The sequence below is a fragment of the Diorhabda sublineata genome, chromosome 8 (genome assembly GCF_026230105.1).
Source record: "Diorhabda sublineata isolate icDioSubl1.1 chromosome 8, icDioSubl1.1, whole genome shotgun sequence".
Taxonomy (NCBI): Eukaryota; Metazoa; Arthropoda; class Insecta; order Coleoptera; family Chrysomelidae; genus Diorhabda; species Diorhabda sublineata.
Genome location: NC_079481.1, coordinates 30601649 through 30616175, shown reverse-complemented (window position 1 = coordinate 30616175; position 14527 = coordinate 30601649). Strand labels below are relative to the sequence as shown.

Here is a 14527-nt window from a genome sequence, read left to right as displayed (position 1 = left end):
ACGTACACAGAAAATGATATTAATATTTCAGTTGTTTACAGAAACATTCATTTTAGTTAAAAAATCGAGGTAAAACATAGTTTTTTTACTAAAAAATCAATATTTTAGATGGAAAATCACATTTAAAGGAAGCTAGGTAGGTGCCACGAGTGCTTAATGCTGTTAAAAAGCTCGCTTTCTCTTTATCTTGAACATATTTCAAGTTTTTTCCGTCAATATGGCAACAACAATGTTAATATGTCAAATCTGACATTGACATCTCAAATTTTGACATTTAGGGAATTTTAATAATTAGAAACTGGATACCACCGATGATAATCGTTGATGGTATCCACGGGATTGTGATTATCAACTATCAATAGCCTTTTTTCCGTAATATCTACAAAAAATTTGATTTTTTGTCTTTCGTCGAATGATTTAACCACTCTTCCGAAATAAGATGACGTAATTATTCGATTAGAAATTTGAAAGATGCTCAATTAAGTGGGCAATGATAACCATGCTAATTTCCGCAAATCTCTTTCGAATTTAATTCATCGAATTACGGGAAGCGATTCTTGTACTGGAAACCACGTTGGGATTAATTAACTGGTTCGAATTCTCCAGTCGAACCCTTCCTTTTATACCCTTGTGTGAAGGGTATTTATTTCCCTTCAATTATTTTCTTGTCAGTACGAGGGTGTCGTTCGGTTGAAGTGATTCCTTTGGGCAATTTATCGATCTCAAAAACATAAGATTCCTCGATTTACACTGATGATAAATCGCCATTAAAAAATAATGTAATGACATTTGACATTTAACTGTCATTGACATCCAGATGACGCTGTCATTTGTCAAATTCGTATGACGTTTATTGACATCCAGATGACGCTGTCATTCGTCAAATTCGTATGACGTTTATTGACATCCAGATGACGCTGTCATTTGTCAAATTCGTATGACGTTTATTGACATCCAGATGACGCTGTCATTCGTCAAATTCGTATGACGTTTATTGACATCCAGATGACGCTGTCATTTGTCAAATTCGTATGACGTTTATTGACATCCAGATGACGCTGTCATTTGTCAAATTCGTATGACGTTTATTGACATCCAGATGACGCTGTCATTCGTCAAATTCGTATGACGTTTATTGACATCCAGATGACGCTGTCATTTGTCAAATTCGTATGACGTTTATTGACATCCAGATGACGCTGTCATTCGTCAAATTCGTATGACGTTTATTGACATCCAGATGACGCTGTCATTTGTCAAATTCGTATGACGTTTATTGACATCCAGATGACGCTGTCATTCGTCAAATTCGTATGACGTTTATTGACATCCAGATGACGCTGTCATTTGTCAAATTCGTATGACGTTTATTGACATCCAGATGACGCTGTCATTCGTCAAATTCGTATGACGTTTATTGACATCCAGATGACGCTGTCATTCGTCAAATTCGTATGACGTTTATTGACATCCAGATGACGCTGTCATTTGTCAAATTCGTATGACGTTTATTGACATCCAGATGACGCTGTCATTCGTCAAATTCGTATGACGTTTATTGACATCCAGATGACGCTGTCATTTGTCAAATTCGTATGACGTTTATTGACATCCAGATGACGCTGTCATTCGTCAAATTCGTATGACGTTTATTGACATCCAGATGACGCTGTCATTTGTCAAATTCGTATGACGTTTATTGACATCCAGATGACGCTGTCATTTGTCAAATTCGTATGACGTTTATTGACATCCAGATGACGCTGTCATTTGTCAAATTCGTATGACGTTTATTGACATCCAGATGACGCTGTCATTTGTCAAATTCGTATGACGTTTATTGACATCCAGATGACGCTGTCATTTGTCAAATTCGTATGACGTTTATTGACATCCAGATGACGCTGTCATTCGTCAAATTCGTATGACGTTTATTGACATCCAGATGACGCTGTCATTCGTCAAATTCGTATGACGTTTATTGACATCCAGATGACGCTGTCATTCGTCAAATTCGTATGACGTTTATTGACATCCAGATGACGCTGTCATTTGTCAAATTCGTATGACGTTTATTGACATCCAGATGACGCTGTCATTCGTCAAATTCGTATGACGTTTATTGACATCCAGATGACGCTGTCATTCGTCAAATTCGTATGACGTTTATTGACATCCAGATGACGCTGTCATTTGTCAAATTCGTATGACGTTTATTGACATCCAGATGACGCTGTCATTCGTCAAATTCGTATGACGTTTATTGACATCCAGATGACGCTGTCATTTGTCAAATTCGTATGACGTTTATTGACATCCAGATGACGCTGTCATTCGTCAAATTCGTATGACGTTTATTGACATCCAGATGACGCTGTCATTTGTCAAATTCGTATGACGTTTATTGACATCCAGATGACGCTGTCATTTGTCAAATTCGTATGACGTTTATTGACATCCAGATGACGCTGTCATTTGTCAAATTCGTATGACGTTTATTGACATCCAGATGACGCTGTCATTCGTCAAATTCGTATGACGTTTATTGACATCCAGATGACGCTGTCATTCGTCAAATTCGTATGACGTTTATTGACATCCAGATGACGCTGTCATTCGTCAAATTCGTATGACGTTTATTGACATCCAGATGACGCTGTCATTTGTCAAATTCGTATGACGTTTATTGACATCCAGATGACGCTGTCATTCGTCAAATTCGTATGACGTTTAACGAAGTACCAACTATGTGTCAAAAAGTCAAACTTTTTTCGAAATGGACGCCTCGTAGCTTGCCTAATGGCATCAAAGGGTTCAAGCCAAAGCACCAAAAGGTATTTTGAGCCGAAAAACAATTTTCTTGAGCCTTTTTGAGCGAAACGAATCAGATTTTTGAATCACTACATTCCGGAAACGAACAAACCTGATCCGGGAAATTGTATATAAGTAACTGATAAACTGATTTATATGGTGTTTCGTTTCGAAAGACAGGAATAGGAATAAAAAAAATTCTGTAGGTCACAACGATAAAAATTTCAAAAAGAAACTTACCCCTTTTCGAAAAATACGGCGAAAAAAACGACGCAGTACATATTTCGACTTTTGCAAATTACGAAACTATGCGGAAATTCGAAGTTTCGGTTGTGTCAAGAGGGCTTTTGATATAACAAATTGCGCGCGCTTAAAACACAGTCGAAACGAAAAATTTTCTTTTCCGTCTCGCATCCCGAACTCCGGAGGATGATCATGCGTAACGTCGTCTCCGTGGGTAGACAAAATACAGTTGAGAATATAAAATTTCAAAATTCGTACTGTACGAGGTTTGTTTCAATGAAATTGTTTCGTTTCGATTTGATATTGATGAAAAACGAACCGCGTATCGGATATTTTCGTCAATTTTTTAGTGTAAGCTTTAGATTTGACATAACCTCACAGGAAAATGTCCGTAGGTGTTAAATATGGACTGCTTGGAGGCCAATTTACGTCTCTTTTCCAGGAAAATTACTCCGTCCAACTGGAACCGTGTTTTTTGCTTATAAATATTAAAATTTTGTACTAAAAAGTCATCTAATTTCCAACATAACGATTTAAAATCGCTGTAAATGTACGAGGTACTTCTGGAAGTATCCTGAGACTTCAATTTTTGCACCAACTGCATTTTGTATGGATACAACTACAAATTTTCGTTTTTGAATTCAATCTACGCTTGGAATGTTCAATTTTTTTATTAAATTTCCCACGTGCTATATTTTTAGAATGATTTGTGTACGAAATAAATAAAAAATCAGTTTGAATTTGAAGTCAAACAAAGACAAACTTCATATCCTGTCTAAAGCAATAAGCAACATCCCGATTCATTTCCAATATACGATTTTTCCTTTTTCCGTCTATATACTCGGAAAAATTATTGTGGGTATGTGAAATTTATATATAAAGATTGTCTCGGATGCAGAAAAACTGCATTTTCGATATATAATTTCGGTATGGGTTTCGATAAACAGTGAAATGTGAAAATCCAGAAATATAAGTGTAATTTTCAAATTTTCAGGAATTTTTCTCAATTTTCCATCTGTATTCTGAGCAAATTATACCTTTCTCGAAGTTTTCTATGGAAATTCAGCTGAATCTGGAACATTTTCAGATCAAAGGTGTCCCATTTGAAAATATGAAATTTTTTACCATAACTTCTAACTCAATATTATATAACTCGCTTTGTAGACTCAGGAAGGAGTTGCTGTATTTTTTCTATGATAGTTTTAACGTTGTTTTTTCGATTTTCTCAAATTGCAACGTTGCCACTTCACGGCTGTAGATACTATAAACTTATATAGTGTAATTTTTCAAAAAAAAAACTACTTCAATTTTGTTTAACCCTGTATATTTCTCACGAATTAGAAAATGTGTGAATCTGATGAAAAATCAAAAGTCACATGTTTTCTGAGTCGATTCATGTCAAAAATAATTCGATACCTCAAATAGTTTCAAAAATATGAGATTTTTTATGCAGACATGTTTTTTCAAAATTTCTGGATTTTTTTATATTGTGGTTGAAAATACAATTTCACATCGAAAATATGCGGTTAACTATGTATTTTTATACGAAAAATCCAAAAATTATAATATTTTCCGTATCAAATGTAGAGTTTTCCAGGAAATTCGATTTTCTTTGATTTTTCCCAATTTTCCAGCTATATTAATGATTTTTCCGGGAAAATCATATCTTTTTCGAACTTTTCGTATCAAAAAATCATTTTCTATAAGAATTCAACAAAATCCGAAATATTTTTTTTCAATTTTCAGATCGAAGGTGTCCCATTTTAAAAAATAAAATTTTTTACCATAACTTCCAACTTAATGTTATATAACAACTCGCTTTGTAGGTTCAAGAAAAAGCTATTGTATTTTTTCTATGATAATTTCAACGTTCTTTTTTCGATTTTTCCGAATTGCAACGTTGCCACTTCACGGCTGTAGATACTATAAACTTATATAGTGTAATTTTTCAAAAAAAAAAACTACTTCAATTTTGTTTAACCCTGTATATTTCTCACTAATTAGAAAATGGGTGAATCTGATAAAAAATGTCAAAAAACATACTTTTTTTGAATCGATCCATGTCAAAATAAATCGATACCTCGAATAGTTTCAAAAATATAGAATTTTTTATGCAGACGTGTAAATTTTCTTTATTCAACCCTGTATATTTCTAACAAATGAGAAAATGAGTGAATCCAATGAAAAATGTCAAAAAACATACTTTTTTTGAATCGATTCATGTCAAAATAAATCGATACCTCGAATAGTTTCAAAAATATAGAATTTTTTATGCAGACGTGTAAATTTTCTTTATTCAACCCTGTATATTTCTAACAAATGAGAAAATGAGTGAATCCAATGAAAAATGTCAAAAAACATACTTTTTTTTAATCGATTCATGTCAAAATAAATCGATACCTCGAATAGTTTCAAAAATATAGAATTTTTTATGCAGACGTGTAAATTTTCTTTATTCAACACTGTATATTTCTAACAAATGAGAAAATGAGTGAATCTAATAAAAAATGTCAAAAAACATACTTTTTTTGAATCGATTCATGTCAAAATAAATCGATACCTCGAATAGTTTCAAAAATATAGAATTTTTTATGCAGACGTGTAAATTTTCTTTATTCAACCCTGTATATTTCTAACAAATGAGAAAATGAGTGAATCCAATGAAAAATGTCAAAAAACATACTTTTTTTGAATCGATCCATGTCAAAATAAATCGATACCTCGAATAGTTTCAAAAATATAGAATTTTTTATGCAGACGTGTAAATTTTCTTTATTCAACCCTGTATATTTCTAACAAATGAGAAAATGAGTGAATCTAATAAAAAATGTCAAAAAACATATTTTTTTTTAATTGATTCATGTCAAAATAAATCGATACCTCGAATAGTTTCAAAAATATAGAATTTTTTATGCAGACGTGTAAATTTTCTTTATTCAACCCTGTATATTTCTAACAAATGAGAAAATGAGTGAATCTAATAAAAAATGTCAAAAAACATATTTTTTTTTAATTGATTCATGTCAAAATAAATCGATACCTCGAATAGTTTCAAAAATATAGAATTTTTTATGCAGACGTGTAAATTTTCTTTATTCAACCCTGTATATTTCTAACAAATGAGAAAATGAGTGAATCTAATAAAAAATGTCAAAAAACATACTTTTTTTTAATCGATCCATGTCAAAATAAATCGATACCTCGAATAGTTTCAAAAATATAGAATTTTTTATGCAGACGTGTAAATTTTCTTTATTCAACCCTGTATATTTCTAACAAATGAGAAAATGAGTGAATCTAATAAAAAATGTCAAAAAACATACTTTTTTTTAATCGATCCATGTCAAAATAAATCGATACCTCGAATAGTTTCAAAAATATAGAATTTTTTATGCAGACGTGTAAATTTTCTTTATTCAACCCTGTATATTTCTAACAAATGAGAAAATGAGTGAATCTAATAAAAAATGTCAAAAAACATATTTTTTTTGAATCGATTCATGTCAAAATAAATCGATACCTCGAATAGTTTCAAAAATATAGAATTTTTTATGCAGACGTGTAAATTTTCTTTATTCAACCCTGTATATTTCTAACAAAGGAGAAAATGAGTGAATCCAATGAAAAATGTCAAAAAACATACTTTTTTTTAATCGATCCATGTCAAAATAAATCGATACCTCGAATAGTTTCAAAAATATAGAATTTTTTATGCAGACGTGTAAATTTTCTTTATTCAACCCTGTATATTTCTAACAAATGCGAAAATGAGTGAATCCAATGAAAAATATCAAAAAACATACTTTTTTTGAATCGATTCATGTCAAAATAAATCGATACCTCGAATAGTTTCAAAAATATAGAATTTTTTATGCAGACGTGTAAATTTTCTTTATTCAACACTGTATATTTCTAACAAATGCGAAAATGAGTGAATCCAATGAAAAATATCAAAAAACATACTTTTTTTGAATCGATTCATGTCAAAATAAATCGATACCTCGAATAGTTTCAAAAATATAGAATTTTTTATGCAGACGTGTAAATTTTCTTTATTCAACCCTGTATATTTCTAACAAAGGAGAAAATGAGTGAATCCAATGAAAAATGTCAAAAAACATACTTTTTTTTAATCGATCCATGTCAAAATAAATCGATACCTCGAATAGTTTCAAAAATATAGAATTTTTTATGCAGACGTGTAAATTTTCTTTATTCAACCCTGTATATTTCTAACAAAGGAGAAAATGAGTGAATCCAATGAAAAATGTCAAAAAACATACTTTTTTTGAATCGATTCATGTCAAAATAAATCGATACCTCGAATAGTTTCAAAAATATAGAATTTTTTATGCAGACGTGTAAATTTTCTTTATTCAACCCTGTATATTTCTAACAAATGAGAAAATGAGTGAATCCAATGAAAAATGTCAAAAAACATACTTTTTTTGAATCGATTCATGTCAAAATAAATCGATACCTCGAATAGTTTCAAAAATATAGAATTTTTTATGCAGACGTGTAAATTTTCTTTATTCAACCCTGTATATTTCTAACAAAGGAGAAAATGAGTGAATCCAATGAAAAATGTCAAAAAACATACTTTTTTTTGAATCGATCCATGTCAAAATAAATCGATACCTCGAATAGTTTCAAAAATATAGAATTTTTTATGCAGACGTGTAAATTTTCTTTATTCAACCCTGTATATTTCTAACAAAGGAGAAAATGAGTGAATCCAATGAAAAATGTCAAAAAACATACTTTTTTTGAATCGATCCATGTCAAAATAAATCGATACCTCGAATAGTTTCAAAAATATAGAATTTTTTATGCAGACGTGTAAATTTTTTTTTCAAATTTCCGCATTTATTCTTTTAACGGTTCTAAATACACCGAAAATCGGCGGAAAACTATGGAAAATCGAGTATTTATGTAGGAAAAATTCAAAAATCTTGTAAATATCCGTATGAAATGTATAATTTTCCGGGAAATTGTATCCCTCTCGGTTCGCTACTAATTTAAAAGGTAACTTTTTTTCCACAACCAAAACGTGCATAAAGTAGTTCAATTTATTTTGTATCGACTTTGATGGCGAAGCGTTTCGGTAAATAAGAAATTGGCGAGTTTGCGCACAAGGCGGTAATAACGTTTGATAAACTTGAAGGAATGTGGTACAGCGTAATGTCCTTCGAATAGCGCCCTATATTGTACTCAAAAATGAAAATTTTCCGTTTAACGACGCGGTTTTTTCTAACAAAACTTTCATTTTCTTCAATAATAAATCAGTGATCCGGAATTATGTACACGTCTCCTTGAAATTTGATTAAATTTCATCTGGATCACCAATAATTCGTAACAGACAGTTTTATCGTGTTTTTACTACGAAAAATGTAAAAAAAAAATAATTTTTTTCATTAATATCAAAGTTACTAGTGACTAAATGGACTTAATACTGAAATTAATCATAAAATGATTCCCATTTCGATAATTTTCACGTTCCTTAGAATTGTTTTAACTGAGGGGTAAGTTTTTTTTGAATTAATAACTTATTTGATAGAAAAAATAGATTTCAATTCGAAAAACTCGAAAAACTTCGAATACAAGACTTTTTTCCACTATACCATAACTACAAATTACATACTATCACTAATAATATATACGAGAGCGTTTACGTTGTGGGATTGTGGCAAATTAAAACACCAAAGTGTACTAACCCTAATATATTTTACGTACAATTGAGTTTTATACAAAACGGACTTTAATATAAAAGAAAAATTGAAAAAATATAATTTTGTTTTAGAATTAACGGTAATAATATCATTTCTGATCGACTTGCTAACGTAACTCAAACGATTTCTCGTCTTCTCGAAGGATACGACATCAGATTGAGGCCTAATTTTGGAGGTGAGTGTATAATTGATTTATTTTTCGCGAAAAAGTTAAAAATATCCACAACTTTCCATGGGCCTCTAGGAGGCGATCATCCCAGGCACCAGGTACCTCGCAAGGAGCTGCAGGAGTCGACGTATAAACCTGCCAGCTCGGATACCAGGTACCTTGAAAGTCATCGCCGTTGATATATTCGAGTTCATCGACCCCTAAAACCCTCCAGATTAATATTTTCGTCCAGGAGTTCACGTATAAACTTGATACCTGGTACCAGGTACTTAACAAGACATCACCATTGAGAAATTCGTGTCCAGCAACTTCAAAAATCCTTACGATTTAAAAATTCGACCAATTTCATAACGAATTTACACGGGATTCCAATAGACGACGTAGATGTCGTCCACCTTGGGCACCAGGTACCTCGTAGGTTTTTTCGGTCGTCGTATTCGTGTTCGATGACCACAAAAACTTGCAAGATCCGTATATTCGATAAATTCCATAACGAATTTCTACAACGCTCCAGGAATCGACGTATAAATCATCCATCTCGGGCACCAGGTATCTGGCAAATCATCGCCGTCGTTATATTCGTGTTTAGCGACTTCAAAAACTTCCAGGATGTATACGAGCAAACTATTTTATAAAAAGTTTCCACTGGACTCCATTAGACGACGTAGATGTCGCCCACTTTGGGCAGCAGGTACTACGTGAACCTTTTCTATAATTACATTCGTGATCAGCGACTGCAAAAACTTCCAGGATGTATAGAGACGGCCAATTTCATAAAGAATCTCGACGGTATCTCAATAGACAACGTAGATGTCGTCCATCTCGGGCACCAGGTACCACGTAGACGTTTTCTGGAATAATATTCGTGTTTAGTAACCTTATAAACCTCCAGGATGTGTAGATACGGCCAATTTCTTAAAGAATCTCGAAGGTACCTCAATAGACAACGTAGATGTCGTCCATCTCGGGCACCAGGTACCACGTAGACGTTTTCTGGCATAATATTCGTATTCGGCAACCCCATAAACTTCCAGGATGTATATATACACCTAATTTCTTAAAGAATCTCGACGGTACCTCAATAGACAACGTAGATGTCGTCCATCTCGGGCTCCAGGTACCACGTAGACGTTTTCTGGCATAATATTCGTATTCAGCAACCCCATAAACTTCCAGGATGTATATATACACCTAATTTCTTAAAGAATCTCGACGGTACCTCAATAGACAACGTAGATGTCGTCCATCTCGGGCTCCAGGTACCACGTAGACGTTTTCTGGCATAATATTCGTATTCAGCAACCCCATAAACTTCCAGGATGTATATATACACCTAATTTCTTAAAGAATCTCGACGGTATCTCAATAGACAACGTAGATGTCGTCCATCTCGGGCACCAGGTACCACGTAGACGTTTTCTGGCATAATATTCGTATTCAGCAACCCCATAAACTTCCAGGATGTATATATACACCTAATTTCTTAAAGAATCTCGACGGTATCTCAATAGACAACGTAGATGTCGCCCATCTCGGGCACCAGGTACCACGTAGACGTTTTCTGGAATAATATTCGTGTTTAGTAACCTTATAAACCTCCAGGATGTGTAGATACGGCCAATTTCTTAAAGAATCTCGAAGGTACCTCAATAGACAACGTAGATGTCGCCCATTCCGGGCACCAGGTACCACGTAGACGTTATCTGGCATAATATACATGTTTAGCGAATGCAGAAACTTCCAATATGGGTAGATACGGCCAATTTCATAAAGAATCTCGAAGGTACCTCAATAGACAACGTAGATGTTGTCCATCTCGGGCACCAGGTACCACGTAGACGTTTTCTGGAATAATATTCGTGTTTAGTAACCTTATAAACCTTCAGGATGTGTAGATACGGCCAATTTCTTAAAGAATCTCGAAGGTACCTCAATAGACAACGTAGATGTCGCCCATCTCGGGCACCAGGTACCACATAGACGTTATCTGGCATAATATTCGTGTTCAGCAACCTCATAAACTTCCAGGATGTATATATACAGCCAAATTCAAAACGAATTTCCACGATGCCCCAGGAGTCAACGTATAAACCATCCAACTCGGGCACCAGGTATCTCCCAAATCATCGCCGTCGTCATATTCGTGTTCGACCTCAAAAACTTCCAGTTTTCCATTTTCATTCAAACCGAATTTCCACAAGACTTCAACAGCCGACGTAGATGTCAGCCACCGTGGACACCAGGTGCCACGTAGACCTTTCCTGTAGCGATATTTCCAAGGGACTCGATTCCAAGGGACTTCACGAGTCGACGTATAAACTAAACATACTCGTTTTCTGGAAATCTCTACATTCCCACTTACACGACAATTTATCTGTGGAAATACGCAAATTTCCAGTTGGTAAACGCCTCGAAATCGAATTTTCCCGATTAGTAAAAATGAGATGTCAGATAAACGTAGTTCACGACTTGGGGAATGTTGGATGTTGAACACTTCAGACGATTAAGACATGAAAGTGACAGCTACATCTAATTCGTTTTTTTTTTTTCCAACGACGACTCCATTAAGAATACACCGAGCCGCGACCAAATCAAGAATTGAACGACCTTGGAAAGTTTAAAATGATATTAATTTATTTTGGTAAATACGAGGGGGATTCGATAATTGCAGAATTCAATAATTGGATTTTGGTTAAGTTTTATCGACTAGATTTATGAATTAAATCGAATTTTTTATTTAGGAGTGTCTAATTTGAAAGAACAGGATTGGTTTAAGGGGGGAATTACGTGAAGTATCGAAAAAGTCAAAAATAATTGTTGTTTATAGTTTTTTTCGGATGTGTGAATATTTCCAGTAACTTTTTCACGGTTTCTTTTGATTTTATTTTCAGGAGATCCCCTTCTGGTGGGTATGGATTTGACAATCGCAAGTTTTGATGCCATTTCCGAGGTGAATATGGTGAGTTAAGTTTTGGAAAAATGATATTTCTTCGTTTCACGATTCAAATTTGGAAAATTGTGTAAAAATAGTTTTGCGGCATCTCTAACATGGAAAGTATTTCAGGATTACACCATTACTTTGTACTTAAATCAGTATTGGAAAGATGAAAGACTAGCTTTTGGTAGCGATGATGAAATTCTAACCCTTTCCGGAGATTTTGCCGAAAAAATTTGGGTGCCGGATACGTTTTTCGCAAACGACAAAAATAGGTACGTGCATTCGAATAAATACGGTCCTGTAAACCTAAAATTGTCCTTATTACATCCTTCTTTTCAGTTTTTTACATGACGTGACCGAAAGGAATAAACTTGTGAGGTTAAATGGCGATGGATTTATAATATACGGATTGAGGTTCACGACAACTTTGGCGTGTATGATGGACTTGCACTACTATCCTTTAGATTCGCAAAATTGCAGCGTTGAAATCGAAAGTTGTGAGTGATTTTATAATAAAAACTTCCTGAAATCGAATCTAATCAATTATTATACGTGATTTGGCATCTACTTTTGTCAGATATTGTCGATTAACGTCCAAAGTCATGTTGAAATACTTATTTTGAAATTTTATCATCCTATATCTCAAAAACACTGTATATATTCAAATCGTGGTTATGTTTTATCGAAAATTATGTATAGCAGTAATGAACATAGACAAATTAATATTATTTATCATAGATGGTTACACTGTAATGGACGTGGTGATGTATTGGAAATCGACTCCGGTTCGTGGTGTAGAAGACGCCGAACTTCCTCAATTCACGATAATGGGTTGGGAAACAAATGATCGAAAAGAAAGATTGGCAACCGGTACATATCAAAGATTGTCCCTTTCTTTTAAATTACAAAGAAATATCGGTTATTTCATATTTCAAACTTATTTACCCAGTATATTGATAGTTATGTTATCTTGGGTCTCTTTTTGGATCAATCACGAAGCTACTAGCGCTAGAGTCGCGTTAGGTAAGAAAATTTAATTGAAATTATAAATTTATACCACTCCGAACTTCATTATTTCGTTTCGTATCTCGAAAACTCAATTTTATTCTTACTTTAATTGATTAAATTGAATTTGAAAACTATTTGTTGAACTTTGAAAATTAATATACGAAAACGAATTGTTTTTTTAAGGTATAACAACTGTTTTAACCATGACTACAATCAGTACTGGTGTACGCAATTCCCTACCTAGGATAAGTTATGTTAAAGCTATCGATATTTACTTGGTGATGTGTTTCGTTTTCGTTTTCGCTGCACTTTTAGAATACGCAGCTGTTAATTATACCTACTGGGGAGCTAGAGCCAAAAAGAAAACTAAGAAACAGAAAGACGGAGAAGATATTAAAATAGGTAAAGGTATCAATTAGTTTCAGTAGTCTACAGAAAAATTATTAAATCCGGCAACATTGCGAATATTTGTGTAATATCTTAATATTAATTAATATACTCACGATTTATTGGTGTTCCATTATTTTTTTAGTTCACTTTTTTTCAAAACCTCTGTTTTTTTATTAATAACGTTTAAACTAAGTGTTCAAATTTACACACTATATCACAAGATTCGTTTACACAAAATGTACGTTATTCAGAATGTAAATCAGCAACTCATATCACAAATAAAACGGAAATAAGCAAATTATACACACACTTTTGGGAGATAAACTAATTTTTCATCACTTTACAAGTTATTTTTGAAACAAATTTCTTAAAAAAATAGGAGAAACACACAAAAATCAGTCACTGACGTTAAACTAAATGAAAATTCAAACGGTAACCCCTCGAAATAAACAATGGACTCGCCTGAACGAATTCAGTTTGCTAATTACGTCACTTAAAAATTATTTTCAACGCCATCTGTGTATTACAATCCGAATTTAATAACTTATTTATTAATTTTTAGGATCCAAAGTATCGTCAGCACAATCGAGTGTAAGTAATCAAGATATTATTGAACTAAAAGACGTTAAAATGAGTCCCATTGCTTCGATAAGAAACAGATACAATTCTAATTATACATACGATTCGGATCCGTCAAAATTCCCTCCCAGTTTTCGAATTTTAAGAACGCAAAGTCCGTACATCTACAGAAATCCTGCTGGACTTAGACATAGAAGCAATAGAAGTAATGAATCATATATTATGTCGAGTGAATAAGTAGCGAAACTTTTTGTTTTAGGTAATTCTATTCATAAACCGAAGATGTTCCACGCTCTTAGAAAAGGAGCTTCGGTTCTAAAATCGTCTATGCCAAAAATTAAAGACGTTAATGTTATTGACAAATACTCGCGGATTATTTTCCCTGTTACATTTTTATTTTTCAATATCGGTTATTGGATGTTTTATTTTTTGGAATAAATAAGATGGATTCGTTGAAAGATTTTAAATTTGTAAACATATCAGATCTGACGTGAAATCATACAAAACAATGTTGCCAACTGTACACAAGCGTTTTATTATCTTACCGTCTATGAACTTGAAAATATATGCGCGTCACTTATTGGCAACAGCGCTCAAAACGATTGAAGTGAAAACAAAAAACATCTCAACTGACGCTCGAATTGTAATAGTCCAGTC

The 14527-nt window shown here is 33.3% G+C and overlaps 2 protein-coding genes across 3 annotated transcripts in view; one reads left to right on the top strand and one right to left on the bottom strand.

The window, feature by feature from the left end:
• The window catches only part of LOC130448493 (gamma-aminobutyric acid receptor alpha-like), a 68888-nt gene that overhangs the window by 22304 nt on the left and 32057 nt on the right, over nucleotides 1-14527 (bottom strand). The window contains exon 1 of one of the 2 annotated variants that reach the window (XM_056785912.1): nucleotides 3052-3168. The exons of the other annotated variant lie outside the window; for it this stretch is intronic. Coding sequence (XP_056641890.1) covers nucleotides 3052-3092 — 41 coding nt within the window. The 5' untranslated portion in view covers nucleotides 3093-3168. Of the gene's footprint in view, nucleotides 1-3051; nucleotides 3169-14527 lie in introns of those variants that run through there. 2 annotated transcript variants of the gene reach the window in all.
• LOC130448496 (gamma-aminobutyric acid receptor subunit beta-like) lies at nucleotides 8236-14484 on the top strand. Its single transcript, XM_056785916.1, has 9 exons — nucleotides 8236-8579; nucleotides 8858-8961; nucleotides 11847-11914; nucleotides 12020-12165; nucleotides 12233-12390; nucleotides 12632-12916; nucleotides 13085-13303; nucleotides 13854-14075; nucleotides 14130-14484. The coding sequence occupies exons 1-9, from the start codon at nucleotides 8527-8529 to the stop codon at nucleotides 14306-14308; spliced, it is 1434 nt and encodes a 477-aa protein (XP_056641894.1). The 5' UTR covers nucleotides 8236-8526; the 3' UTR covers nucleotides 14309-14484.